This window comes from Salarias fasciatus, chromosome 18 (assembly GCF_902148845.1).
Source record: "Salarias fasciatus chromosome 18, fSalaFa1.1, whole genome shotgun sequence".
NCBI lineage: Eukaryota > Metazoa > Chordata > Actinopteri > Blenniiformes > Blenniidae > Salarias > Salarias fasciatus.
This window is the reverse complement of record NC_043762.1, coordinates 13,532,247-13,558,789: the sequence shown is the minus strand read 5'-3', so window position 1 is coordinate 13,558,789 and position 26,543 is coordinate 13,532,247. Positions and strand designations below refer to the sequence as shown.

The 26,543-nt window shown below is 45.3% G+C and overlaps 3 protein-coding genes across 11 annotated transcripts in view; 1 reads left to right on the top strand and 2 right to left on the bottom strand.

The window, feature by feature from the left end:
• Positions 1 to 8,340, top strand: part of LOC115406036 (myomegalin) — a 49,523-nt gene extending 41,183 nt beyond the window's left edge. For 3 of the 8 annotated variants that reach the window (XM_030115908.1, XM_030115901.1, XM_030115900.1), the window contains 16 exons: positions 537 to 591; positions 1,705 to 1,964; positions 2,047 to 2,151; positions 2,361 to 2,606; positions 2,715 to 2,846; positions 2,950 to 3,066; positions 3,135 to 3,324; positions 3,413 to 3,534; positions 3,708 to 3,947; positions 4,072 to 4,173; positions 4,308 to 4,525; positions 4,688 to 4,831; positions 4,910 to 5,048; positions 5,243 to 5,289; positions 5,526 to 5,580; positions 7,409 to 8,340. In XM_030115908.1, coding sequence (XP_029971768.1) covers positions 537 to 591; positions 1,705 to 1,964; positions 2,047 to 2,151; positions 2,361 to 2,606; positions 2,715 to 2,846; positions 2,950 to 3,066; positions 3,135 to 3,324; positions 3,413 to 3,534; positions 3,708 to 3,947; positions 4,072 to 4,173; positions 4,308 to 4,525; positions 4,688 to 4,831; positions 4,910 to 5,048; positions 5,243 to 5,289; positions 5,526 to 5,580; positions 7,409 to 7,566 — 2,330 coding nt within the window. In that variant the 3' untranslated portion in view covers positions 7,567 to 8,340. Of the gene's footprint in view, positions 1 to 536; positions 592 to 1,704; positions 1,965 to 2,046; positions 2,152 to 2,360; positions 2,607 to 2,714; positions 2,847 to 2,949; positions 3,067 to 3,134; positions 3,325 to 3,412; positions 3,535 to 3,707; positions 3,948 to 4,071; positions 4,174 to 4,307; positions 4,526 to 4,687; positions 4,832 to 4,909; positions 5,049 to 5,242; positions 5,290 to 5,525; positions 5,615 to 7,408 lie in introns of all 8 variants that reach the window. The other 5 variants (XM_030115904.1, XM_030115903.1, XM_030115905.1 and 2 more) reach the window with 4 other exon arrangements.
• A 2,309-nt stretch (positions 8,341 to 10,649) lies between these two features.
• prkab2 (protein kinase, AMP-activated, beta 2 non-catalytic subunit) lies at positions 10,650 to 17,209 on the bottom strand. Its single transcript, XM_030115909.1, has 8 exons — positions 17,097 to 17,209; positions 14,234 to 14,425; positions 14,002 to 14,159; positions 13,833 to 13,926; positions 12,393 to 12,507; positions 12,160 to 12,293; positions 11,996 to 12,064; positions 10,650 to 11,919 (listed from the first exon to the last, which is right to left on the bottom strand). The coding sequence occupies exons 2-8, from the start codon at positions 14,390 to 14,392 to the stop codon at positions 11,842 to 11,844; spliced, it is 807 nt and encodes a 268-aa protein (XP_029971769.1). The 5' UTR covers positions 14,393 to 14,425; positions 17,097 to 17,209; the 3' UTR covers positions 10,650 to 11,841.
• A 1,192-nt stretch (positions 17,210 to 18,401) lies between these two features.
• On the bottom strand, positions 18,402 to 26,317 carry LOC115405296 (calcium-binding mitochondrial carrier protein SCaMC-1-like). Of its 2 annotated transcripts, none has more exons than XM_030114833.1 (10): positions 25,918 to 26,317; positions 24,494 to 24,620; positions 24,144 to 24,231; positions 23,445 to 23,553; positions 22,004 to 22,157; positions 21,774 to 21,931; positions 21,585 to 21,692; positions 20,514 to 20,681; positions 20,035 to 20,185; positions 18,402 to 19,749 (listed from the first exon to the last, which is right to left on the bottom strand). In XM_030114833.1, the coding sequence occupies exons 1-10, from the start codon at positions 26,095 to 26,097 to the stop codon at positions 19,568 to 19,570; spliced, it is 1,425 nt and encodes a 474-aa protein (XP_029970693.1). In that variant the 5' UTR covers positions 26,098 to 26,317; the 3' UTR covers positions 18,402 to 19,567. The 2 variants fall into 2 exon arrangements, with proteins under 2 accessions (XP_029970693.1, XP_029970692.1); XM_030114832.1 differs by having other exon boundaries at positions 21,774 to 21,926; positions 21,999 to 22,157; positions 25,918 to 26,097.
• Between the last annotated feature and the right edge of the window lie 226 nt (positions 26,318 to 26,543).

The window sequence follows — 26,543 nt, the reverse complement described above, 5'->3', positions numbered from 1 at the left end:
CAAAAAGTCAATTCCAAATGTTTTGTTATGTTTTCTCACTTTACTCCTCTGCCCATCATTCGCTTTCTGCTGTTGTGAACTTTTTCACCCCCAGGCTGCAGTTTGTTTAAGTTAGAGGAGCTTCATGCCTGATACTGTCACAGCCGTTTCCGGGCTGACGGCAGAGCCAGCGTCCATCCTGCCGGCTATAAAGCTCGATTCAGTTCACGGCTCTACAGTTTATAAAGCTCCATTCACTGGATGATTCTGAAAGTTATAAAGCTCTGCCTGTGACTCTCACACTCCCCCGTGCGCGACATGCAGCACCGGGTTGGATATGTTTTCCTCTAAAAAGTCTTCTATAAACATATCACCACAGCTGGAGCAGGATTTACCTGACCATGCAGTGCAGAGCTGCACTGGAGCACCAACAAACTGTAACGATGGTTTGATGTCAGAAGAGAAACAGAAAACAAAGAACGCCTTTTGTTGAATTTTTGACTCCCTGAACGATGTTCCCCTCACTGCCGTTCTTCTCTGTTCCTTCTTTTGAACAGGAGAACGAACAGAGAGCCACGATGATAAGACGGGACACGAGTTACTGGCCCTGCGGTGAGTCACGTGAAGCTAATGTGTGTTTTAAATTTCATGTAAAAAACATTTTAACAAAGATGACGATCCAGCCTTTAAATCCTCAACAAGTAGAGTCACCTGCAGCTTCCTGATCTGTTGACCTTCCTTGAGGACATAAGCTCCCTTTGTGCGCTCGTCATTAGTCCCCCGTCATGTGACGAGCCGTTCACATGGCCGCTGATGGCGAGCAGGGGACAGACGGCTGCCGGTAATCCACCAGCCGGCCACCGCATGAGCCATTTAAGATGCTTCAGTCCAGCAGGCAACGTGCAGGTGTCCCACACGGCCGGATTAGGACACGCAGTTTTACTTTGCTTTTACTTGCAGCTCCTCGCTCTCCTCAGTCTCAGACCGTTTCTGTTGGATTTACTGAAAATTAGTCGCGTTTGGACCCTTCTGCTTTGTTTCGAGGACTGGACGGTCGCTCAGTGGATTATCTGTGGAAGTCTGTGGTTTCTTGGAGCAGCATGCAGGCAGACTTCCACCCCCCCAGGCTGGATTAAGACCTCCAGGGTTAGAGTTTGCTGCACAGCAGCACACTCTTCCTCTTGGATTTACTGATAATGGCCTAAATATTAGGCTTGTTTTGACTCTGTACTGCATTCTTTTCTTCATTTTTCTTTCAAAACCAAACATAATTTAACATCCTAAATTTGGGGAAAAGGAACGTCTTAAGTTTTTGCAACTTTCTTCCACCTCTATACGCTTGAAACACTTCGGCTCTTTGTTTTGTGGCCTGGACCGACTCCCAGATGGCTCCTCTGTGGAAGTCTATGGTTTCTCAGAGCAGCTCCCTGTACAGGGACTCTCTGTGGTCTTTCTCTGTTGGTCGAGGCCAAACAAGAGACACGCTCTTTTTTAAGATGCTGCTGGAGAGAAACAGGCAGCTCATGGTTCAGCAGATCAAACAGTAAGAGAGACGTGCTTTTCCACCCTCCACCCTTTATATTCACTTTCCATTAGTAGCTTGACCCACTGACAGAAGAAGGATGGATTACTGCAGATTTAAATGTGTTTTATTGTTATGTTTTTCTATTTGTTGTAAGTTTAAGTTTGAAAGGGAGATTTGCTGACTGTCTTGTCTGTGTGCAGGCTGAGCAAAGAGCTGCAGCAGAAGGATAAAATCATCGAGTCGCTCCACATGAAGCTGCAGCAGCGTCCCGAGACGCCGTCCAGCTGCCACGCCCTCTCCGAGACCACCGACCACTCGGACAGGACCTCCCTGGTGTCCGACGAGTACCAAACCACCGAGGATGTGGAGCTGTGCTCGGATCTGGACTCCAGAGAATACCAGGAGGAGCAGCGGCTGCAGGAGCCAGGACTGGGACCGGGACCGGGACCAGAACCCAACGGTATCGTTGAAGCTCAGACCCTTTTTTCGTCTTTTATCAGCATGTCTTTCCATCCTTTCACCCTCCATTCCCCTCTTTCCAGTCTGTCCCTCTGTCCCCTGCCCTCATGGCGTCCTCAAGTCTTCCAGCAGCTGTCCCAACATGCTTTGCTCTGCCAGTGTGGCTTCCGCCCCTCGTCCCTGCAGAGGTATGGGACCCCCGGACGGCTGTGACTCGCAGAGTTCCCCACCTTGTTCCTGTGCTCATCGTCCTTTGTTTCCTATCCGTGTCACTTCCTGTCCCCAGTCAGACCACGTTGCTAGGCAACCGTGACGCCTTTTTTATGGTTTCCTTTCTTCAGCTTGTTCACAGCCCTCCGTCTCACCGCGTTTGTTTGTCCCGTCCGTGTCATTACAGGTTACGACAAGGCTCTGTTCACCCTCCCTCCCCCGCCCCACAACCAGCACGATCTCTCAGGCTACAGCCACATATCCCATCATGCCTTTCAACAGTACCAGCCGGGCGGCATCGCCGACAGCCACTCCATGAAGTCCGACCCGGGCCTGTTGGCCGGGGGGCCTTTGTGGGACGTGGAGAGCTTAGTTCAGCCGAATGTGAGCTTTTCTGCTCCGTCTGGACATCAAGCGAGCGGAAGCCAAGCAGGTAGGAGACCGTTTCAGAGTAATCAAACGCAAAACTGTCTGTAACCCGCTGAGTTTGCACCAGTTTAGGATGTTTTCCTGCAGATACAATAGCATGGTTTGTCTCCAGGGGTGAATCTGATAGAGGAGCACCTGCGGGAGGTGAAGTGTCTCCGGCAGCGTCTGGAAGAGTCCATCAGGACCAATGAGAGGCTTCGGCAGCAGCTGGAGGAGAAGCTGGCCAACACCACGCGTGATGGAGGTGACGTAGCTCCGACGCTGGAGCAGTAACGGAAACACAGAGGCTTCTTTATTTTTAAGACATGGAATAAATGGTTTTTTTTTTATTAATATTTGTTGTTCAGGGGCGCCAACAAACATCTACATCCAGGGTTTGGACACCGTCACTCAACTGTCCAACGAGATCCGGATCCTGAAGGAAGAAAATGTGGCTCTGCAGTCTCGCCTGCAGGCCAGCTCAGGTATTTTAATGTGCAGCAAACAGCTGCTTCGAACCAGGCCCTGCATTTAATCTCTGCTTTCCCCTCAGACACAGGCGAGGAGGTGGCGCAGCTGCGGGAGGCGGTGTTCACAGCGCGGGCCCGGCTGAAGCAGTCCGAGCTGGAGGCCGAGCAGTGGAAGGAGGAGCTGAGGAGACTGCAGGCTCACAGCCAGGAGCAGGGCCAGCAGATCCACTCCCTGAGGCAGGAGCGACAGGCCGGCCAGGAGAAAACCAACAGGTCTGCGTCCTGAGTTCGAACGTGCACAGAGGAGCGGTGCGTTTGTAAAGCCTCTCTCTGACTGTGTGATGTGTTTCTGTGCCGGCAGGCTTCAGCACGAGGTGTCCCTGCTGCAGCAGCAGCTCTGTGAGAGCAGAGACCTCATCCACTCGCTGCAGAGCGAGCTGCACGTCTACGATCGAGTGTGTTCCAGCACAAGCGCCAGCAAAGGTCAGCCGGCACATGGTTTTATATCAACAATGTGAAAGAAAAACTGTTTGGAAGATTTTCTTTTCAAATTAGTAGTTTGGCGACACCCAGTGGTTGCAAGGATGTATTACTCAAGCATTTTTTTCAACTTACAAAGATGGTTGAAGTGAACCGCTGTGCGTTCTGGTTTGCAGGCTACCTGTGCGAGGTGCCGGGCCTGCCGCTGGAGCTGGCCGAGCTGCTGGGGGAGGTGCGGAGTCTGCGAGCCCAGCTGCAGAGCAGCGTCCAGGAGAACAGCGCCCTCAAGCAGCTGGAGCTCCACAAGCAGCTGGAGCAGAAGCTGGGGGGCGGCGGCTCCCCCCGCACGCCGTCCCTCTGCGCCCTCACTGCCAGCCCGCAGAGGGAGAGCTTCTACCGGCGCCAGCTGATTCACGGTGAGGCGCCTCGGCCCGACGCCCCGCCCTGCAGGACGTCCGCGATGCTTCAGCATGCCGTGGTCCAAGCCTGGTTTGTGTGTGTGTTTGTGTGTGTGTGTGTGTGTGTGTGCGCGCTCCGCAGACCCAGCTCCGTCTCCTCCAGTCAGGGACATTGGTCTGTTTAACTGTGGATCTCCCGGTCCCCCCTACTCAGACCTGGACGACAGCCATAGCACTGCCAATGGTGTGACTCTAACTTCATCTGACTCCAGAGTGGATTTCTCCTTAACAATATTAACACCGTTTGGATTTTATTGACAAGAAATACACCGCTGTCCATCCAAAAAAATGCATTCTAGCTGTGTTACCCCCCTGCAGACCCCCTGGACCCCCACTCTGAGCTGGAGGGGGAGGCCCCCGACGGATCGTACGCCAACCGCAACGGTCGCCACGCCATCGGCCACGTGGACGACTTCAGCGCGCTGCAGCAGCAGGTCCTGGAGGGCCGCAGTCTCGTCCAGCACATGGAGACCACCCTGCAGGCCTGCCTGAGCCCGCCGCTGCTGGAGGACTGCCAGAGGCAGGGCGGCGAGCCGGTCGGTGTTTCTGTATTTCTGCATTTCACTGTCGATCCAAGAACTAGAGAAATTCACTTTTCAAACCAAAAACTCACATTCCGCCTTTCCAATACGGCGGACGCGTTAGCTTGTCGCGGTGATCGGACATGTGAACTCAGTGAGTCCGCTGTGGTTTCGCAGCTCCTGGACTACGCGTGCGTGAAGAGTCTCCTGTCCAACACCAAGACTCTGAGGCAGATCCTGGAGGAGGCCTTGTCTCTGCTCAAGATGTTCTGGAGAGCGGCGCTTCCCAGCACCGACCCCTCTGTTCACAACCTCAAGAAGGTCAGAAGAGACAGGAGACTTTTTGTAGATTTACGAACACGCGCTGTCTTAACAACACCTCGGCGTTTGCTTGTGCAGGAGCAGTGCATGCAAGAGGAGATCTTGTCCCTGAAGCTGCGGATTTCCGAGCAGGAGGAAGTCCTGAAGGGGACGATCCAGAGACTGAGGAGCACCAGCCGCACCAAGGAGAGCATGGAGCACTTCATAGTCAGCCAGCGTGAGTGTTGAAACACCGCGAGCGTAAACACGCAGAACTGAGTTTAGGTCCTGCAAAGAAGTCATAAACTGGAAGGTTTGATCATTTCTCAGGTCTTTACAGAGATATATTAGAGGTTCATATACAGAAATAAAGTTGAATAAGATGTGTTAATTATTTCGTATTAGGCGTTAATTATTTTGTTTGTCTTCCAGTGTCAAGGACTCGTGATGTGCTGAAGAAAGCCAGGACGAACTTGGAGGTAAGCGCGGCGTCCTCCGGTACCCGGCGCTCTTTGTTTTTTGTCGTTTCTGTCGGTGCAGATCTCACCGGCGTCGTTATCAGGACTGCTGTCTGTTTCCTTTCTGTCCGTTTCAAATTCATCACTGTTGGCGTTTTCCTGTCTCACTTGTTGTGTCTCCACTCCTCCTCCTCCTCCTCCTCCTCCTCCTCCTCCTCCTCCTCCTCCTCCTCCTCCTCCCTCCTTCCGACCCCCAGAAGAACGAGCAGAGGCTCTCCTCTCTCAGCTCCTCCTCTTCCTCTCCCGATGCCGGTAATCGTCTGGCATCCTGCGCTCTCGCAAATAGGTAGACGTTGTCCCGGGAGTCTTTCATCGATTGCGGTGCTGAATTGGTGGTCTGGGGCAGCTTTTACCTTTTTGTGGAGATACTGCTTTTTCTAATCGTGTCGCCATCGCTGCTTTAACGTCTCGTCTGGCCGCAAAAAAAAAAAAAAAAAAAAAACATCATCGTGACGTTTGACATTTCAGTCGTGTCCTGAGTGGAAGCTGCTCATCTGCCTCCATAACGACAAAGTTTCTGGATTACTAAATGCAGATATTAACAGGTCCACCCTGCTGTTTCACAAGCAGCAGTAACTGGACAGAAATCTCCAAAATTACTCCACTACTGTCTGTTTATGTTCCAGTGTTTGAGCTGGAGTTTTAAAAGATTCTGAACCTGCAGCACAAACAGACAGGAAGACCTCCTGGATGGAGCCTATTTAAAGACACACACACACACACACACACACACACACACACACACACACACACACACACACACACACACACACACACACGCACAGTTTCGTATTTCTATCCTTGTGGGGACCTTCCATTGACTCCCATTCATGTCTAGCCCCTAACCCTGACCCTTACCCTAACCCTAACCCACACCAAAACAATGCGTAGCCCCAAAGAAATGTTTTTGCACTTTTACTTTTTTCAGTAACAACAACATGGTCAAGAAAACACTGTTTCCCTTCATGGGGACCCAAGAAATGTCCCCACAAATGACATTGTGCCTGGTTTTCCTAAGTTGTGGGGACATTTTGTCCCCACAACCATACGAAAACCCGCACACACACACACACACACACACACACACACACACACACACACACACACACATACAGAAATATGTCCACACACACAGACGGAAGCTCATGTGCCAATTTTGACCTGTTTCTGGAAACTTGGTGAAACATAAATGCCGGGATTCATTCACATCACAAAGCATGCAGCAAAAACACTACCACCAAGTGTGTGTGTGTGTGTGTGAGATGTTATACTGTAATCACTGATCCTCAGCTTTCCATCTGTTAACAGTTTGTTTTTGGGTTTTTTTTTTGAAAATGAAAGTTGAAAATGACTCTTGTAGCACCAGAAGCTGAATTTTAACTCAGAGTTCCATTTGTGTCTGACATTTTAACAGAAACTGTGTTTTTTAAGTTAAGCAGTTTTAACTCAACGACGTCTTTTTCCAGTTTTCAGCTGGACTTTTGATAAAGTGTATTTCGACCTGTAACCTTTTTTGTAATTTTAGACTCATCATTTATAAGTTCAGAGTTTTTTTTTTTTTTATCAATCTTTAGTTTTTCACTGTTTTTCACTGTGGTTTTAACCTTTTTTTCTGGGTTTTTGGTTTCAAGGTCTTTTATTGCTTTCAAGTTTAGTTTAACACTTTACCACTGCTGGATTTCTGACACAGAGATGGTCTTTTTGTGCTTTAAAATACATGTTCAGAATTCAAATTAAAGTTTCAAAACTAAAATTCATTTATTGAAATTTAAAATTTTAGAATTGAAATTCTGTTTTTACAATTCAAATATTTTTTTTCAGTCAGTTTCATTTTTTAGAAGTTAAACTTTAAAGCCTCTGGTGGTATAAGATCGTTCCACTGGCAGATCACAGTCTGTTGAGCTGCTCTCTGGAATACCTGAGATTTTGTGGGCATGTTCCTCGAAACGTGGATTTGCTCCTGGAACATTTCACCTTCCTCGTCACTTTGAAGTGTGTGAACTGAGCCCACTCGAAGTTTTTAAATCAAACTTTTGTTTTTTAATTTCTTTTTTTTTTTTTTTTTTTTAACCCAATCCAGGTGAGGACTCAGGAGGTGCTGCCGGAGACCGGCCTGCTGATCGCGGTCACCTGAAGGACGGCGGGGCTCTGGGGGCCTCCTGGGCTCCAGGGGTCTCCGGGTCTGCAGCCATTCGGCCCCCGGCAGCGAGGAAACGCAGCAGCGAATACCTTCTTTAGATTTTTTGAAGAAACCAGCCTCAACGCTACGACCTCTGACCTCTTTGCCCAAACAAGCCAAGAACCCCTCCCCCCTCCCCCCTCTCCCCCCTGCTCACCAGCCTGCCCTCCACCATCTCAGCCACCTCCTCCGGGCAATACGTGCACAGTGTAAGCTGCACCTCCAGCCTTACCGGGCTCTCTCCCCCCACCGCGTTTGTCTTTGAGTGACTCACTGTGGCGTCGCGTGACAGAAGAAGGTGTTTGAAATGTGACTCTGGTGGTCTCGTTGAGGTGCGTCCCACTGAACGGAGCGGGTTCCAGATGCAGCCGGACGCCGATGTGGGCGGAGTTAACGAAGGGAAACAAACCCAGACGTCTGAATGTGTTTCGCGTCAGTACGTACCTTCGTTCCGCCGCCGCCGCCGCGTCGGCGTCTGAAAGCATCGTCTCCCGAAACAACCAGGCAGCCTGTGGACGACAGGGATGGTCATGCAAGTTGAAAATGGCTCGTGGGAGGAATTCAGCACGGACACACGCGCGGGCATATCAGTGTTTTACGTGTGTGTGTGTGTGTGTGTGTGTGTGTGTGATCGAACACGGCTCACTCAAGGACAAGACTGCCTCAACTCTGACTGCCACAGAAATGCAACGTGGCACATTTTGAAAAACAAGGACATCTTTTTGCAAAAGCAATGCAAAGAAGGAAAAAAAAAAAAAAAACGACACCTACAATGTATTCTTAGATACGTGGAGGAATGTGCAGTCGGCAGGGGAGAACTGCTGAGTAGTTGTGTTACTAGTTGTAGCTGTTTATGTGGAGGAAGCTTCTGGATTACATGATAGTGTTAGCAGAACAAAAGCCAGATTCAAGTTCCGTTTAGGTCTCAAGCCTCCTCCTTTAAAATGCGCTTAATGAACCGAGACGGAGGCGAGACGGTCTGCTTGGTCGAATTAGAGCTCCGATCGAGAACGAGGCTGAAGCACCGGAATGGAACCAGGCTGAACACGCGTATTCACTCCTCTGCGGGAGTTCTCATACGAGCATGTGCAATAACGATGTTTTCTTGAATGACTATGCTGCACCGGTTTTGTTGTTACTTTGCCTCACACTGGACTATTACTGACACTGATGATAATATTAGAACACGCAACTCATGTGACGTTGATGCATGCTGGAGACCGTTGTGGGTGAAGTGGAAGCTACGGAGCCGCGGCTCGGCCGACACGTGCCAAAGTTTGAACATTGAACTCTTCGCTCTGACTTGCCTTATCCATGCGAATGACAAAAAAAAAACCGCAGAACGCCTTCTCGGAAGGCTTCTTGAACCACAGAGACGGTAACCGTTAGACAGTTGGTTTACTATATTGAGAACAGAAATGAGCTCCTTTTTTGGACCAAAAGTCAATCGAGTAGACTTTTTTTTTTTCTTTTATTCTTTTCCCCACAAGGCTATTTGCTATTGTCTCGTTACTTCTCTTGGTTCAGGCCGTCTCAGCATTCCCATGGCAATGGCAACGTAGATTTACAGGTTCTCTCGAATGATGCAAACTTTGGCAGACTGCTGGTTGTGGTTGTCGTTCCATAATTCCTCCAACTCCATGTTTGGTTTGACGTGTTTTTGCGGCTGTACATTTGCCACCTCCTGCTGTAAATAACCTGCTTTTTTTCTGAGTGTGTGCCCGCTTGTTTTGGTGCCCTGGTGGGGTTCAAGTCTGACACTGTTGAGGACGAGGGGTGGCCTGAGTGAGGGACCCCACAAGGCAGTCAAAACCTGTACGTGTGTGTGTGTGTGTGTGAGTGAGTGATCATCCAACGTTTGCTTTTTGCAAAGTTGATCATCTGGGTAGCTGTGCAATAGCTTGATATTATTTTGATGTTAAACATCATTGTGTAATGAGTCCATTTGCTTTGTGTGTTGTTGTTGTTTTTTTGTTGTTGTTGTTAATGCAGTGTATGTTAGGTGCTCGAATCAGTTTAGTCACATTAGGCTGTGTCTGATAATCACAAACTATGCCTTCTTGATATTTAAGACACGCCGTCGTTAACCTATAAGAAAACTCTGGATTTACGGTTGCTTTGCTTGCCTTTGAATTTAGCTGCGGAGCTTCTTTGGATGTGCTCTGGGGGACGAGGCGACCTCCCTGACTTCCTGCCAAATTAGGTTTTGTTTACGCTTGTGTCTTCGGAAAAAGACAAAAGTGTTTTAAAAAGAGTAAAAAGTGAATTTTTTTTTTTTTTTTGAATTGTGTAAAGTAAAAAAAAAAAAGCCATTGACGAGAAGGATTGTGAAGCAGCACCTTGTTAAGAGCGTAAACAAAGCCTTTTTGCTATTTGTTATTTATAAAGGGAATAAAAAAGCAGTTTGAAGCGATGTGTTGTTGCTACTGAGATGCATATGTATATAGTGCTTTGGGATTGGTGCAGCTTTTTTGGGTTTCTCTTTTTTCCTGAGTTTGTGCACAATGAACTAGAGAGCCGATTCAGGACTCATATGGATCCTGTCTCTGATGACAGATAACGTGTTGTGTTGGCGACAGTATTAGCATTGAGGGATTTTCAGATTGAATAAAGAAAACTATTAAAAATCAACCTCCTGTGTTGACGTTTGATTTTAGTTCCTAGTTCTTATCTGGGGGTAAATGAGGTAAATCTAAGCGACAAAGTGAAGGTTACCACTGACATCTCACTTTAATATTAACACACTATTAGTTCAGTTGAATATTTCTTTATGTTTTTCTTTTTTAAAGAGGATGAACACGACTCAAGAAGAAGACACGTGGACGTGAGGTAGGATCACTACATCCTCACTTTATTTGCAAATAGATAAAACCTCATACAGCCGATTTTCTGCAAAGCATCTCCACACATTCATGAAAACGGCTGTAAAATTCAAGTTTTGGTTTTAGCCTTAAAACTCAACCCAGCGAAGCTTGTCCGTGTACTCTTTGACAGATCACACAATCTTTAAAAACTCCTGGGACAAAACTTCACCGCCAAGCTCAACATTCACAAAATACTTTCTGGGTAAACACTAAAAGGATTCATCAAAGTCTGAAGTGTTTCACCTGTGGGTAAACTGGACTGCACACAATGAATCAGCGGTAATCCGTTAAAGCCACCACACCGGAAAATACACATAATTTAAATGCTTCTTCCTTTGTTTTTTGTTTTTTTTTCTTAACACGTGAGCAAACTGTACAGTATTCCAATGCGTGGCGTGTGTCTTCGTAGCCCTGTCGATGAACCTGAGTGTCCACAACCTCCTGAAAAGCGAACCGACACGAACAGGCATCACGGCAACAGACATACAGTACATTCCTGTTTAATAAATACACACAACAGACACAAAGGTTTCCTTGCGCGGCCGTAAAGTGCTGCAAACTGGCGTCCAGACGAAGGCAATGGCAGAGCGAAACACTGCGCTTCTCGTGGAATCTAGATCCAGGGAACACATACTGTGAATATAATTTTTCCTAAACATGTGCCGTTATATTTCTGGATCTAAAACACTTCAGATTTAGTACCTTTTTTTTCTTCTTCTTTACAGCAGATTATTTATTGCACTTTAAAGTTCAAGCAAAGTCTGGTGCTGCTCCGGCACCTCAAACACTGACGAGAGGCCACAAATAGAAAAGAGCAGAGAGCACGATGGTGACGACACGCAGAGTCGAGAGTGTGTTTCTGTAGGGCTTTGTGAGATAAACTCGTTGGAGAGTGTGTAATGTTATCGGGGTTCTGTGTGCAGACAAGGATCGGTTAAATGTCTCCATCCTCACACACACCGCTCGCCCTTTATGCTTCATTAAACACAATGCAAATGAGAAAACGGTGCAGAAAATGAAAAGGTGAAACACAGTGAGCCTTCAAGTCAACCTTGACGGCAAAAAGAAATCAGGAGGTGAAGACAGAGACATTTACAGGTCCTAATAGACATACACACACACACACTGTACATGTAACACAAATCTCCACACGCATGCACACCTTTGCTTCTAAAGGAAAAGCCCCCCCCCCCCCCCGTGCTCGCAGGCCGTCTTTTTGAAGAGAAACATCTTTTGACACACGAACGCACGTCGGCACAAAGTGAAGCAAACACTCCAACGCACGCAGCGCTTCAGTGCGTCTCTCTCTTCTGTAAAAGCCACGTGGTTCTTCTCTCCGACGCCCTCTGCTCAGCAGCCCCCGACCGGCCTGCAGCCCGGCTGTAAACGGGTTTCAGTGCTAAATGTGTCCCAACACACACACGTACACACACACACTCAGAGGGCAGGAACGTGGTGCCGGGCTGAGGCTTAGATCGGTTTGTAAAGCAGAGAGGTGACGTATTTCTTCTTGTATCGGTGTGTCGCGCTCAGCACCATCACTCCATCCTGCAGGAGGAACAGAGAAACGCACGTCTGCTTCAGTCTGGAAGCCTCAGCGAACACGAGGAGAAATATTCTCTACCTTGATTGAGAGAGCATAGAGGTGGTTCAGCATGACGTGGTTGGGTTCAGGCAGCAGGGTGGGGTCACACTGTTAACGGAGAAAACAGAGTGTGTGTGTGTGTGTGTGCGTGAGAAAGAGCCCTTCCCAGGTTGGGAGTCAGTAAAGAGTGTGAGGATACTGACGGATATGTTGGTGTCCTTGTTGAGAATGACTTGAAGCAGGTGAGGAGGGAGGATGGGCGGGGCTTTGAAGTGCTCCTCGGGTCGGAACATGTACTGCTCCTGACCGTACGGACCGGGAGGCGAGCTGGACAGGTCTGTCGAGACGAAACACACACACCTGTGTTTGGTCCTTTTCAGACTTTAATCAAACAGTAAGTGACGTAGTTTGACACCTCGCTTCATGTTCAGCTGACCTGATGTGTCCGAACACTCCAGAGAGTCGACCTGCAGCGCGTCAAACACCTCGAAGTCCGACTTCTTCACCCGGATCAGGTTGTTGATGGTGCCGAGCTGGCTGGTTACCACCGGCTGGAAGAAGAAGGTTATCACTGCCACATTTAAATCTTGACTAACTCTGATGTGAATTATTTGAAGATGTGAGCAGGATAATCCCAGCTTTCTGTGTTCCTTTTGTTTTTATCTGTGGGAGCTGTATGCTTGTTTCACATTAACGCCACCTGGTGGCAGGTGAGGGGCTGCAGCCTCCTCACAGGGAGCACAGGTGAGGCCCATTAAGGAGGCAAACATTTTTCCACTGTGCTCCGAGGGAATGTGTGGAAGAGCTTTGTTTATTTGAAGGTTTTGTGTTTAACTTATTGCGAATATATGGACTCTTTGGACAACTGACCATAAAGTAAGAGAGTTAACAGACCACACGTCCTGACACCAGGAGACCAAGCGTCAAAGATCAAGACAACAGAGCTTTTAGGTATGTTCAGCGCCGCCAAAACAAACAAAACAAAACAATAATGAAATGACCACAGAAAGCGTTCGTCAGCTTCATCAGAGTAGAGGCTGACATTCTGGCTGCTGCTTTGAAGGAAAAACTGAAACTGGAAGAACAGGTTGAACTTTTAAGGAGGAAAAAGGAGCAGTTCAGGACTTCGACAGCAGCTGCTTCATCTCAGCATTTTACACACAGAGAAAACAGGGTTGAAGATATCCATCAAGATACTGAGCTGCAGGCCGGAGAGTTCTCCAACTACCTCGACGTGTTGTCAAACAGCGGCTGGCAACAATCAGGGCATTCCTCCCATCTTGCCTGTGCAAGTGAAACGCACAAAAGGAAATGAGCTCATCGAGAAGGAGAAACGTTCCAGAACTGAAAGAAGAAACTCACCTCCACAAACTACTGGACCATGAAAAAGCTGCTCATGAAAACAAGTTGAAAAACATTCAAAGTGACGGACGGTCCAGTTCTGAGAGGAAGAGTCCATAAGCAGCATAGCGGCGGCTTGGAGAGAATGAGCGAAAAGGACTGGGGACATTGTTCCAGTAGGTTTGATTTCTGAGTTCAGCTCGGTTGTTTACTGTTCTGTTTGTTTTATCATGATCTGTTTTTGTTCGGTGACCGCTGTGTTGCTCAGGGGGGGTTTCGGTGAATCACGTGACACCAGGAGTGTGAAAGACGCTGAGACTGACGGCTCCGGTCCAGCTTATTAATGTGTTTTTTTTTTTGTTTTTTTACTCCAGAGTGAAGCAGTAGACAAAGACGTTATTAGCAACAAATACAAGTTACTTTAAGCACCAAATTTCTCAAATCAGTCTTTCATTGTTCAAGATTGGATAGTTTAGATCAGAATAAAAACATTTTTAGCTTTGATTAGGCAAACTGCCTGCTGTTGAAAAGGTACCTCTGAGGGGTCGTGAACCCACTGCCCGTCCACGAAGAACTTGTACTGGTGCTCTCCCTCCGGCAGGTCCAGAATGGCGACGAAGTCATTATGGCTTCAAATAAAGAAAAAGAAGAGCGTTCACACCGGGGTCTGCTGTAAAGAGCTGTGTGAGTCGCGGTGAGTCTACCTCTTGTTCAGCGGTATCTTGGTGCTCCAGTTGTTGAAGGAACCTGCTATGTAGACCTCCTTCCCCCCTCCGGCCCAGCGGATCACAGTGGGACGAGCCTGAGGTCCGGTTTTAACCAGATCGTCCAGATCCGGGGTGAACTCTTTCTCTCCTGACGTCTGCAGATCGCATAAACACCGAGTGTGACTCCTGATGGGGAGGAGTTGCTACCGGCGTGCGGCTGCTGGGCTACCTTGGACTCGGGTCCGTGCGTGTTGAAGATGTTGGGGTCGTCTGTGCTGTCGACCATCTTACTGCTGGGCTCGTGATCTTTGGCGCTGCCGCTGCTGTCCGAGCGGTGGGCCTTGCCCCCGTGGCGGTCGGCAGACACCCTGTCACTCGTGTTTCCCATGATGCCTCACTATTTATAGCGCCGCTGGACGACCTGTGACGAGGCAACGGCACCATGATTCATGCTGGTTTATCTGTTTACTGGCCGTCCTGAGAGAGGGAGCAGACTGACCACAGATAGCAAATGTCAACATGAAGTTCAAAACTTTAACACTGATTTTAACCCTTTTCGCCATCGCCGCCGGAGTCAAAAGCATGAGGTGAACAGAGAAAAGTGTGTGGAAAGAGAGCTGTGCGATGTCTGATAGGATTGATACACATGAACTAAGAACTTACAAAATACTCAGAATAAATGAAGTATTGATAAAAGTGAGCCATTTAGTCATAATTACAGTGTCCCACCTCGATGGAGGTTCTGCTGAGAGGAATGGATCAAACTGTCCAAACATACTGCGGGTGAACTAAGGTTGTGGCTCTATATTTAATTCAATTCAGCTTTATTTATAAATTGCCAATTACAACATGGTCATTTCTAGACACTTTTACAGAGAAAACCCAACAGATCCACATGAGCAAGCATGAGCGACTGTGGAAAGGAAAAACTCCCTTTTAAAAGGAAGAAACCTCTGCAGAACAAAGGAGGATATATTAAAAAAAATATGAAGACTACGACTTCCTAAGGAGCATCAATAAAGTACAGAACAAAGTTTGTAAATACTCATCTAAACATAAACTTTCTTTATGCTGTCTTCATGGGGTATGCTGTGTAGTATTTAGAGGAAACAAAAGAATTTAATTTTGGAATGAGGCTTTAAGATAAAATGTGGAAAGTTGATACATTGTGAATACTCTCTGGATGGACTGTAAGTGATGAACTCTACTCTCGTTTGTACCAACATTTTTTTTTACTAACATGTCATATCTTTACACTTTACTGTTTTTTATGATTGACGTTTGAGCCTCAATTATATTTAACTGACTCATCCGGAAACCTCAGGGTTGTAATTGAAAGACGATGAAATGAGAGGATGTTGTTAGTTTGTTGTTGATCTGTGATTTATTTGATGAAAAAACTACAGAAAAGGAACTATTGATTTGGATAACAGTTTACTAGTCGCTGCCCGCTCTCTCTGTCTGAGCTGCTGACTGCAGTTATTTAAGATCTGATGGATAACTGAGGAATTCAGAGCAGAAACAACTGCAGAGGGCAGGTTGTTGATCTTGTAAGAATTTCATTTATGATCAACAATTCTCTTTGGAGTTTTATGTAATCTGAGATGAAGTGACAGGTGATCTGCAGCTGCCTTTACTCTGAATCACCTCAAATATTCCTTCTTACATGTGCTCCAAAGGTTTTGATGGATAGGCCTTAACAATGACAGAAGTGATTCAGAAATGTTTTAAACAGGTAAATTCAACTGAATGCAAGACACGGTTAAAAGGTAAATACTTTGACTTTAAGAGTAGATATTACTATTTTTTACAAAAATACAATTGATGTTAGGTTTTATCTTGCTACTTGTTTCATTGAGTAATTTTTTTGTAGCTTGTAATTTCAGTAACATCTATAATTGAATGCTTGCTGACAATGAAAGTGGATGTAGTTTAGGTAATTACTTTTGCAAGATAATTTTTAACAGCAGTACTTTCTCTCACACTTAATATCCAATGTATGTATGTTGTCAGTACTCTCATGTCAGAGCTTAAGATACTCAGTTACAATTACTGTCATTGTAATTAAGTTGTAAAGAGTTATTTATTGATGTAATTTTCATTTTATTCAATTTACACTATAATTGCTACTGATCAGATGATTCAATGTTGTTATAAAGTAAAATACTTTTTGTACTTTTATTTGATTTAAATTTTTTAAGGATGACTTGTAATATTGACATAATTTAAACAGTAGTCATATTCTTCTTTTTTTTCACTTGTAGCACATCTGGTACTTAAAATACCTTACTTTAAATGCATTTTTGGTGCTTGTTTTAGTGCATATATACTCAGGAAAAACAAGGATTACACTGATGAGGAATTTTACTCACACAATACCACCTAATAACAGAATTAATAGGTAGTAATTTCATTATCTGAAAATAAATTGATCCAAAAATCATCCTCCACAGTTCAAACTATTCCTCAAACCATCTGATCTGCATGTTTGTAGCCAAAAGGTCGATTCTTTTAACACAGAAAGTGCCTGTTTTGCATCCACACACGTTCACCATCATGCCACATCCATGCACTGCATTTTACATCGCATCACATGCAAAGCAGATCATTGTTTAAACAGCACCACATAGTTTTAACATATGAATGAAAGTAACAGTGATTGGGGACATATTTTATTCACTTTTCCGACCTTTATTTCAGTAAGCAGAGAGATAAAGGATTGTGTGTCTGAACCTGAACTCTCCACAGATCAGACAGCAGCTTAACGTAAATACGCCATCCAGACGGCTAACGCCCACTGCCCGAGTCGCAACAATATCCACAAATCCTGTCATGTTTATTGGACTGCACACAGCCAGAACGTTGGAGGTATTTCAGCTGTGCTGGGCTGCAGTGGATCCAGTTCAGGTCAACTTCTCTCCGGCTGCAGAATATTTTTAGCCGCTACAGTTAAAGTCAGCGCGTTGCTAGCTGCTAAGCTAACAAGTCCTCCTCACTCAAACACTGCTGGAATTCAAGAAACGCCAAGAAAACAAGAGTTGTTTTTATGTGAAAAACACACGTGAAGTGTCTGTTAAGGTGTTCAGACTCACCGACAGACGCTCTTCAAGCCCCAGTTGTGTTTTATCGTAGGGAGGGAGGAACTGAGAGAGGCGAGAGGGGCAGACCACTTCACAACTTACCACCCCGCCGTGGTACCCCCGGCTACGGCGAGTGGCGAGGACCAAACCACAGGTGAAGGACTTACGAGGTCGATTGAGAGGGAACAGACATATTAAGAAACACAGAAATGAACGGGCCCAGTTATCAGTAATACTCAGATTGTCCATATTAAATTGGGGATTTATAATTAAACATTTGAAATTCGCCCTGAATAAAGAGTGTCCCATTGACAGAGTGAGTGCGTTCAATGCAGCCGCCATCTTGGATGGGTCTGTGTTTCGCCGCTACTTCCTACTTTGAATGCACTGCCGGCTATAAAGGACCCATCCAATACGGCGGCTACATTAACTTAGGTTAGGCTTACTAGAGGCGTGTAGTTATATTGCAGTGTGCTTTTTAAAAATAATTTGGCCATTCGTATATAAACACATTCAGATTTACATAATTTTAACATTTAATGTATTTTTCTTCCAAAAAAGAAACTTGCAAAGGTTTTGTAAAAAGATATTTAATCAGACTTTTCCATCATTTGTTTTTATCTTTTCAGTCACAAATGGAAATTTTTTTTATTTGTCTGTAGTTCTATGTTGTGTTCTCGTTAAACACATTCACTGTCATGAACTCTGTTCCTCCTGGAGCATGCATCTGTAGGTTTTCTTAATTGATCACTATAACTGAGGATGTGAGAAAACATCAAACCTGCAAACCTGCAAAAACATGCACTCTGAACTGTTCACATAGTGGAGGAAGAAAATGACAGTCGATATGAAGTAATAAATTAAAACCAACTTCAGAAAAACAGTCATGTAATTCACCACAGACACAAAAAGGAAGTTGGTGATCTTGACTATTCCACAGAAAATTTCCGCTGTGTGAAGAACGGCTAACAAAAGGTTAACCGTAACAAGATCTTGTCTGTGTGTGTGTGTGTGTTGAAATGAGCAGTGGCATGTGATACAGTTTCATCAGTGCATTCCATTAATGACCAAACAGTAAAACATAAATATATGAGCACAGTACATAAAAACGGAGAGTAAAGCTACAAAATGCATCTCCTGATGTTTCTGGGTTCACGTCGACAGGCTGTAAGGCACATAAAAACGTGAGAGTAGTTATTACTTTGATGAAGGACGGCTACACACACCCACACGCACACACACATCCAGTGTCTCGGGGTATTGATTTTTCAGGGCAGGTTATTTATAGTGTACAGGACAGCAGATGCTGGTGGTGTCACTGTGGTAGATTGTTGTTAAACTACATTTAGAGTGTGTGCACAGGCGATGATCCGAACTGTCTTTTTTTTTTTTCAACAGAAGATATAACATGGCATGCTTCAGGTCTCAGGTTTTTCCAACAAAAATGCACATTTTCACTTGTTTTCCATCACAGTTTCAGTGAAATAGTATTCATTTTCTATTATAAATAGCAGGGGTTTTCAAAGTGTAGGATGAGTGCCCCCCCAAAAAAAAGTCAACTGCCAGTTTCTTTTTCAGCATCAGCATTTCTGATTTTTTTATTTTTACATTTTTAAAAAGTAATATAACTAGTGGTTTGAAGCTGTAAGCAAAAAACAAACAAAAAAACATATGATTTAGATTCCTGGAATTTGAAATACCTGGAAAGATTTTTTTTTTTTTATTCAGCTCCTAAAAAGAGAACTATTTGTGGCAATGTGTGTTTTAATAAGATGGTATTTGCTTTTCCATCTATGTATTTCCTCTTAGGATATCTCTGGGATCTTCCTTATGCTGATGCTTTGTCTCAAACAAAGCAATACTTTTTGGAATTTTAGGTTGTTGGCAGTTGAGATCCTTTTTTCGGTCTGTTTTCACAGCTTACCTTTAATATTTTTAATGTTGAAAATGAGAAAGGTGCAATATGGACAACTTTATTATTGCTTTTTCTGGCATTCCTTTACATAAAGTCTGCATCTTGTGCAAATGTTAAACTTGCACCTTTACTTTAAAACTTGTTTTAACTTAAATATAACTTTACGTTACACTTATAATAAATTCAGGCTGTAAATTTTGTATTACAATAAAAAAAAAAACACTTTTTTAATATTCTGATTCTTATATATTTAGAGGGAAGAGTCATTCTGGGAAAAGGCGTCCCCCCTGATCGCTGTCCTCTTAGGAAGGCCCACCTCAACCACACTTTGAAAACAAAGTATTTTCTAGTTTTGGACAGCGTGCACATACGGGAGTGTTAAAAGATTAAAGCATGCGCCACAAATCTTTGATATTTGTCCTCCGGAAAAGAAAATTCTCCAATGGAACTTTTTCCATCATCTGACAGAAGTCACATTCTCTTTGTTCTGTTTCATCTTTTGGAGTTGTTTCAGTCATTTTCAAGTCTGACAAACACAGTAAAAAGTTCTTTGTATTTGCTTCTGGCTTCATTTGGAGATTCCCAAGCCAGTCTTCATGTACTCATAAACCACGTAGCTGATGCTGACAGCAGGGATGACTTTCATGAAGTTGGGCAGGATTCCTCGGTAGAGTCCAAAAAAGCCGTCTTTGGCTACAATCTTCTTCATCAGAGAAGTCATGGACGGCTGGTCCGTCGCATCCAGAGAGGCTGCAGGGAAATATGAGAGACGATGTAAACGAAGGCATGATTTGTTATCATGAGCCCAATAAAACTTTTTATTTTGTCGATGCCATCAAACTGAATGCAAAACACTGTGCGCTGTGTAATCCTACTCCATTTACAGAGAAAAAGTCAACAACGACCCATGAGGAAACACAGCTGACGCTGAAGGGAAGTAACATGCTGAAAGTCCAGGGGATTACAGGGTGAGGACAGGGAAAACGGCACAGACACAGAGAGCTCTGCTGTTCTCTAACGTCTCATTGACTTCACCTTGTGCCTGCATCCGGGTGCGCACGAGAGCGAGAGGGTAGCTGGCCAGCTGCCCACAGGTACTGGAGATAGTCCCACAGCCCAGCAGCACCAGGACTCCTGGGTTCGCCGAGTCTTTGGTGTGATATGACAGCCAGGTGTTTTTCAGAGTCTGAAAAAAGACGCAAAGTCAGCATTCTATCCATCCTCTACAGGGCAAGGCAAAGTCAAGACACATTAGTAGGAGAACATGCAAACTCTGCACAGAATTGCTGAGCCGCTACCCCACCCTGCAGCCTGAAACTCATCTAATGTATGACGGATTAATGCTTAAACTTAATGGAGCACTGCAGTCCAAGACAGATTACTTCACCGTGCAAATCACGGCATTCATTTAACAAAGTGCACTCTGTTGTGAAATATCACCAAGCGGTGTGTGTGTGTGAGTGTGTGTGCGTGTGCAGGGGGAGGTTAGCGCTCATCATCATAAGTCTGCAGACCTCATAAACGGCCAGGTCTATCCCAGCGTAGGGAATGATGCCCAGTAGATTTGGAATGTAGCCCTTGTAGAAAGCTTTGACGCCCTCCTTCCTCAGGATCTTCTTGGCGCAATCGAACATTCCTGCGTACTGGCCGGTTTTCCTCAGGGTCAGCCGAGTCTTTAAAACCTTGAGCAAAAAGAGTTCAGAAACAGCAGTTTGAACCACCAGAGGTCGTCGGGAGCAGCCTTCCTTTCCTGTAATAACGTTTCATAGAACCAGACCAGTGCAGACTGGGAAATCCCCACTAGAGCTGCCAGTTAGTCAAACAATAGCAAATTCATGAGTGTATTTTTCCTTATTTATTAATGTAAATTTCTAACATTCATACAAAATGCTCTTGTATGTAATTAATTCTTCAGGATCAAGTTACCTTCACTCATTCCTCCATCAGCAGATTGCAATTTCATGAACGATAAAGAGTCGATCTGTCCTATCAAATCTTAAGAAACACGAGAATAATTTGGGAAAAGATATCGTGTACTTTTGCCTTTGTTCCTTATGGAGAGGATGTCTTCAGTGCTGATTTATGTCACTGTTTAGAACGAAGCGTTTTAAAGTGTGGCAGGATGAACTTTAAACCAACTTCCCCCAGGCTCCCCCTGATTCATACTTGTACTTTCTGTGACGCTCAGGAGGAATTTTTGGTTGAATAACAGTTTTCTTAAAGGTTTTTAGAAGAACATATGTGATGCTGCACAGTTCCAAAGTTTAATAAAACACTTTAAATCACTAACAGTGTTATATATCATTCTTTTTTTAACACACACACAAAACAATGCTTTGTTCTGGTCATAGAATAATTGACTGTAGAAATAATTTACTTGAGTGAAAAATGTTGACAGGAAGTGGAAGAGACAGAGGAAGAGGAATCCAGGAGGATCTGCTCTGTCTCAGCTCCTCTTCTCTGGTTTGTCTCTCGTTTTGGTCTGATTGTTTCAAATAAAAACCTTTTTGCATTTTGCACTTATGTCGTTTGTTTTCTTTTTCATAGTTTTTAAGTGTTTTAAAGCGGAGAACGTCACGCCTCACCTCCATCGGGTAGATGGCCGTCTGCGCTGTGGCTCCGGCCATCGAGCCCGCCATGAACCTCTTGTGTGTCTCGATTTTCTGACCCTCTGCTGTCAACAGCTTCTTATACTGCAACAGAAAACGCCAGAAATGACGAATCCCTGCAACCTCTGGCATCACAGTGGACGGTTCACAGGTGCACATTCTCACCTGCTCATAAGCCATGAACTTTATTGCCGTCTCTGGAGCGATCTTCAAGACGTTTATTCCATTTCCTCTCCACAGAGACATCAGACCCCCCTCTGTGATCATCTGCCGGAAGCCGCCAACCAGGCCGATCTGGTTCGACTTGGAGGAATGAACCTGCAGTACGGGTGCTTGCACTTAGCAAGGGCAGTCTTCCACAAAGATAAGTGATTACTTCGCATTCTTCACCTGCATGAAAACTTTGATTCTGTCCAGTGGGGCGGTGCCGGTGCGAGAAACGGCTCCCGCCGCCGCGCCGGCGACCAGCTGCTTCCACCAGACGTCCGAGCTCTTCTCCTCCTCTGTAAACTCGTCTGGGATGGCGAGACTGTCGCCGATGTCAAGCACCTGGTGATCACATGATGGATATACCGCAAATTATCTCTACTGACATTCTTCAGAACGTTCAATCTGCACAGCAAAAGAGTTCCGACGTTGGGAAAGAGAGGATGAAAGTTTTTTTTTTTATCCACGCTCGAATCAAGTCAGCTTTTTTAGTTTTTAAACATTTTACAATCACTATAAATAAACACAATAAACAGTATTAAACTTTTCGTAGCTGAAAATGTTTCAGGAAAGAAAATCCTAAAGATTTACTGTACATAAAACACGTTGATTTAGAATTTGGTTTGTGCAGGAAAATTTCAAAAAAGAAATTGATCATATTTCATGATTTTTTAGCCTTAAAATTTGTTTGAATACAAAAACCATAAAAAGTGATAAAATCCTATTCATTTCTGTTCTCTCATAAGTGCAAATGTCTTTTGGGTCACTTCTTTAATATGTCAGTTTTTCAGATTTGGTGCTGTAAATGAGTTTTTTTTCCCCAAAACAAAGAAGTAAACAACATAAGTTTTTAAACCACTTTATGACCTGTTTGGAGCAGATCTGTCTTGTTTTTTCAGTCTTTCTTATAAAAACATATAATCACTTTCTCAATAAGGAGTTCAAGATAAGGCAACGCTTCTAACAACCAAAACAAATTGAACTATTTATGTCTGAGAAAAGCTTGTGAACCTTTAATCTCTGAGCTGCCGGAGTCCTGCTTTGGGTGTTTTACATAAACACGAGCTGTGTTTTACCAAAAGCACTGACGGACACAGGAGAGCGTCATGAAGGCGTTTACACATCCCAGAGTCACTGAGACACACTTCTGTTTGAGGAAGAGAAGAATGATAACATCTACAAGAGGACGGAAGTACAACTTCACTTACACGCGTTTGGAGAAAGTCGCCATATTCAGTCACTTGCAACTTATCACTTAATAAAATTAAACGCATCAATATTCTGATGAAAACTCAAATATTATCAGTTCTTTTGGACTATCACCGAAGATTTAATTGTAGTTCTTTACTTTTTGATATTAAGGAATACACACGAGAGTATTTGTAATGTATTACGTGGACTCTGGTTGAGTAAACGTGTGCAGAGAGGAGGAGGAGGAGGAGGAGGAGGAGAGCCAAGCTGAGTGCTGCAGTGACCTGATTATCTCGACCTGTTTAGACTTTCTGCCCTGTTGCCAAATAGTGCAGTGCAGAGGAAATCCATATCAAGCCCCAGCGGACCAAACTCATGTGACTCATCCACACAGCAGCAGCAGCGATCTGCATGTGCGTCGCCGCGCCAGAGCCTCACCGAGTGCTTCCAGTGGCGGATGATGTCTTCCAGGTTGTGGGCGGGACACAGGAGGAAGTGCTCTCTCCACTCGTTCCAGTCCACCATCATGGTTCCGTCAATGTCCATGCTGAGGAAACATACAGAGTATTTATGTCACGATCACATTTTTTGGAAAGTGGGAGAAAACCTGAGTATGCACAGAAAACTCACGAGCACCCAGGGCAAACATGCAAACTCCACAGAGAAAATTTGACTTTCAAATTCAGCTGAGCGTCACGTCATGCATCCAACCGAGTCGAGATATTTGCAATCGACTCTTTTGAAAGAGATGTAAATTTTAGATGGGTGGTGCTCTCTGCTGCAGCAGCTTCAAGAGTCACTTTACAGAAACTCTTGTAGCTTATTGACTGTTTGAATGGACTTTTGAACAAATCCCTAAAATATCTTCCTCTATTGTTTGTAGTTGTAAAATCTGGACTTCTTTCGAAGTAAATATTAGATATTAACTATAAGAGCTGAAAGTTAGACATAACAGTGGAGGTACAGTGCATCTGGTAAATGAAAGGCATTTCTGTGGAAAACTACAGGATTTCACGCGAGATCTCCAAATCTGCAAACTCTTCAATGCAAAATTGGCATGAAAATCAAAAGAAAACAGCCGTGTGAACACGACGAACACAACAAACGCCAATGAAAAACATGTGCTTGGGGTCAAACCTCTGCAGGATCTTCAGGGCATCGCTTCTGCTGACGTCGATCCCCAGCTCTGCCAGGGACTGCTGGATCTCTGAAGCATCGAGTCGCCCTGAGACACGAAGGAAACATCTGTAAATAATCGATATGTGACTTGCAAGTGGAATATAAAGCCCGAGAGCCAAAACTGGGTCATGGGATGAGCGTATCAAAAACCACAAAGACAAACTACAGATTTTCCATGAAAGTAAGGGCGAGGCAGTGTTGAATGAGTATAGCTTTTGTGAGTAAGCTGAAGGTTATTTAACAGGTCGTCATGCTTTAATGTCACTGCATGTGACCTGTGAACTGAAAACCATGAGCTGATCTCTCACCGTCGTTGTTTTTGTCCAGACTCTTGAACGTGAGCCACAGCTTCTTCTCGTGCTCCTTCAGGTATTTGGTGAATTCACTGAAGTCCAGAGTCCCATCTTTGTTTTGGTCTCCGGAGGACACGATTTTCTGCACGTACAGTCAGGAATGTCAGAGTGAGTCCACCTGATCATCACTGATCAGTGAGACTGCAGGCTAACAGCAGGGAGCACCGTGGAAATAGAAACCAGGGAAAGAGCATTCGAATTTCAACAAATTGTCCATTAAGAAAATAAATCCAGCACAACAGTATGATTGTATTACACGTTGTACTGATAGCAACACTGTCAGAATTTACAAGCAGATGGATGCTGTAATCCACTGGTGCAGATTGGAATTATGTCATTGACCTGTGTTGCACAATGGTGACGTGGTAGTTCTGTGTGTTCCCTGTTCAAGCATGAGTCCTTTTACGGTTCCTAAAATGACCCAGTGATCTGAGAGTGTGCCCTCGGGCCCTGTGACCTGTGACCCTCAGTTGAACAGTGCTGAGAGGCTGTTTGGCTGGATTAGCTCGTCAGACCTGCCGAGCCTTGTGACACTGTGTTGACCTGTGATTTAATGATCAACCTTACGAGCTGATACCGAGCAAAGCCATAACTGGTATTGTTGATATGACATTGAAACTTGGTTCAAACCCTGATGTGTAAGGGTGATAATAACGTAATAAGTTGATGTGTAACACAGAAGCGAAAGGCACTTTCTTTTCAGCTGTGAAAAAACAAAAGTAAACAGTGTTTCTAACCTTAGCTCCAAACATTAGAACTCAGCTTTCCTCTGAATAATAACAGTAGTTTCTAAAGCTCCAGCTGGGGCCTTTCTGTGTGGAGTTTGCATGTTCTCCCCATGTGTGTGATCTTTATTGATGAAACCCATTGAACCTCAGACTGAATGACAGTGTGTCTCTGTGCTTTCCCTGTGATGGACTGGTGACCTGTTCAGGGTTTATCCTGCCCTGGCCCAGAGTTCACTGGGACTGGCTCCAGTGTCCTGGACCCTTCACAGGTTAAAGCAGTCTAGAAGATGGGTGATGCAATGATCCTGATACAGCTGCATATGGAAGAAGCTGCATCAACCAGAAGAAAGAAACTGCAACTTTTGACTAAAAATTGTAATTATAATGTAAGTACTAATACTTCAATATGGGAATATGTCCCCAAATAACCAAAGTCTTCACAGGAAGAACATGCAAACGTCACAAAGCAAGCCCGGACTCGGACTTGTTGTTATTGACTGTGAGGTCAGGGTACAAACCACTACACCACCCGAAGTGTCACCCACGTAGCTGAAAAGGAATGTCATGCAGAAAGAAGAGGAGCAGGCCCGGACTTGAACCCGCCACCGTGCGGACCGCCCGCCTCCCCCGACGCCCGGCCGGGAGTCCCACCTGAGCGGCGCCCTGCCGGAAGATGCCCATCGCCTGGAGGCCCGCTCGGAGCTCCGCCACATCCACCCTGCCGTCCTTGTTGGTGTCCAGCCTCTCGAACAGGTCCTGGTATGACCTCTCACTGGCGGCATCCCAGCAGCGCGCGCCGGGGAGCACGAGCTCCCGGAGCGTGCGGTACATGGCGCGTGTGGCCGGGAGGACGAGCCGCCCTGCGGTCAGAACCGGGTCCTCATTCCCCCATCAAGCCGCTCCGGTCCCTCCGAGAGAAGAAGAAGCCCCCTGGCTGCAGACTGATCCGGAGCACAGCCGCAGTGGCGGAGGGCGGAGCGACCGAGGCGACGTTTTCCTGCAGAAAACCGGGAAACGTGGCAAAAAAACAGAAAAGCAAAGTCGCGCGATGAATAACTCCGGATTAAATATAGGCATAATCCGCTTCATGGCTGTGAGGGTGGATTTTATTAACCCCACTTTGTCATGTATGGCGCTGCATTACGGAGGATTTAATATAAACAGGGCGGTGTGGCGACTCCTGCCGCCGGCAGGGGGCGACATTTCACTGCAGACACAAAAACATGTATTCATGCATGTATTCAACTCTCAGTTGTAATCTCTGAAGACCAAAATGA

Coding starts and splice junctions, on each gene's coding strand:
- prkab2 (XM_030115909.1), bottom strand. CDS start 14,392: ATGGGAAACACGAGTGACAGGGTGTCTGCCGACCGCCACGGGGGCAAG. Junction 12,508..13,832: donor GGGTTCACGACCCCTCAGAG/GTACCTTTTCAA, acceptor TTCTTCTTCCAG/CCGGTGGTAACCAGCCAGCT. Junction 11,920..11,995: donor TCTATGCTCTCTCAATCAAG/GTAGAGAATATT, acceptor TTCCTCCTGCAG/GATGGAGTGATGGTGCTGAG.
- LOC115405296 (XM_030114833.1), bottom strand. CDS start 26,097: ATGTACCGCACGCTCCGGGAGCTCGTGCTCCCCGGCGCGCGCTGCTGG. Junction 24,232..24,493: donor TCTGGACAAAAACAACGACG/GTGAGAGATCAG, acceptor TTCGTGTCTCAG/GGCGACTCGATGCTTCAGAG. Junction 20,186..20,513: donor TAGACCTGGCCGTTTATGAG/GTCTGCAGACTT, acceptor GTCTTTTTTCAG/ACTCTGAAAAACACCTGGCT.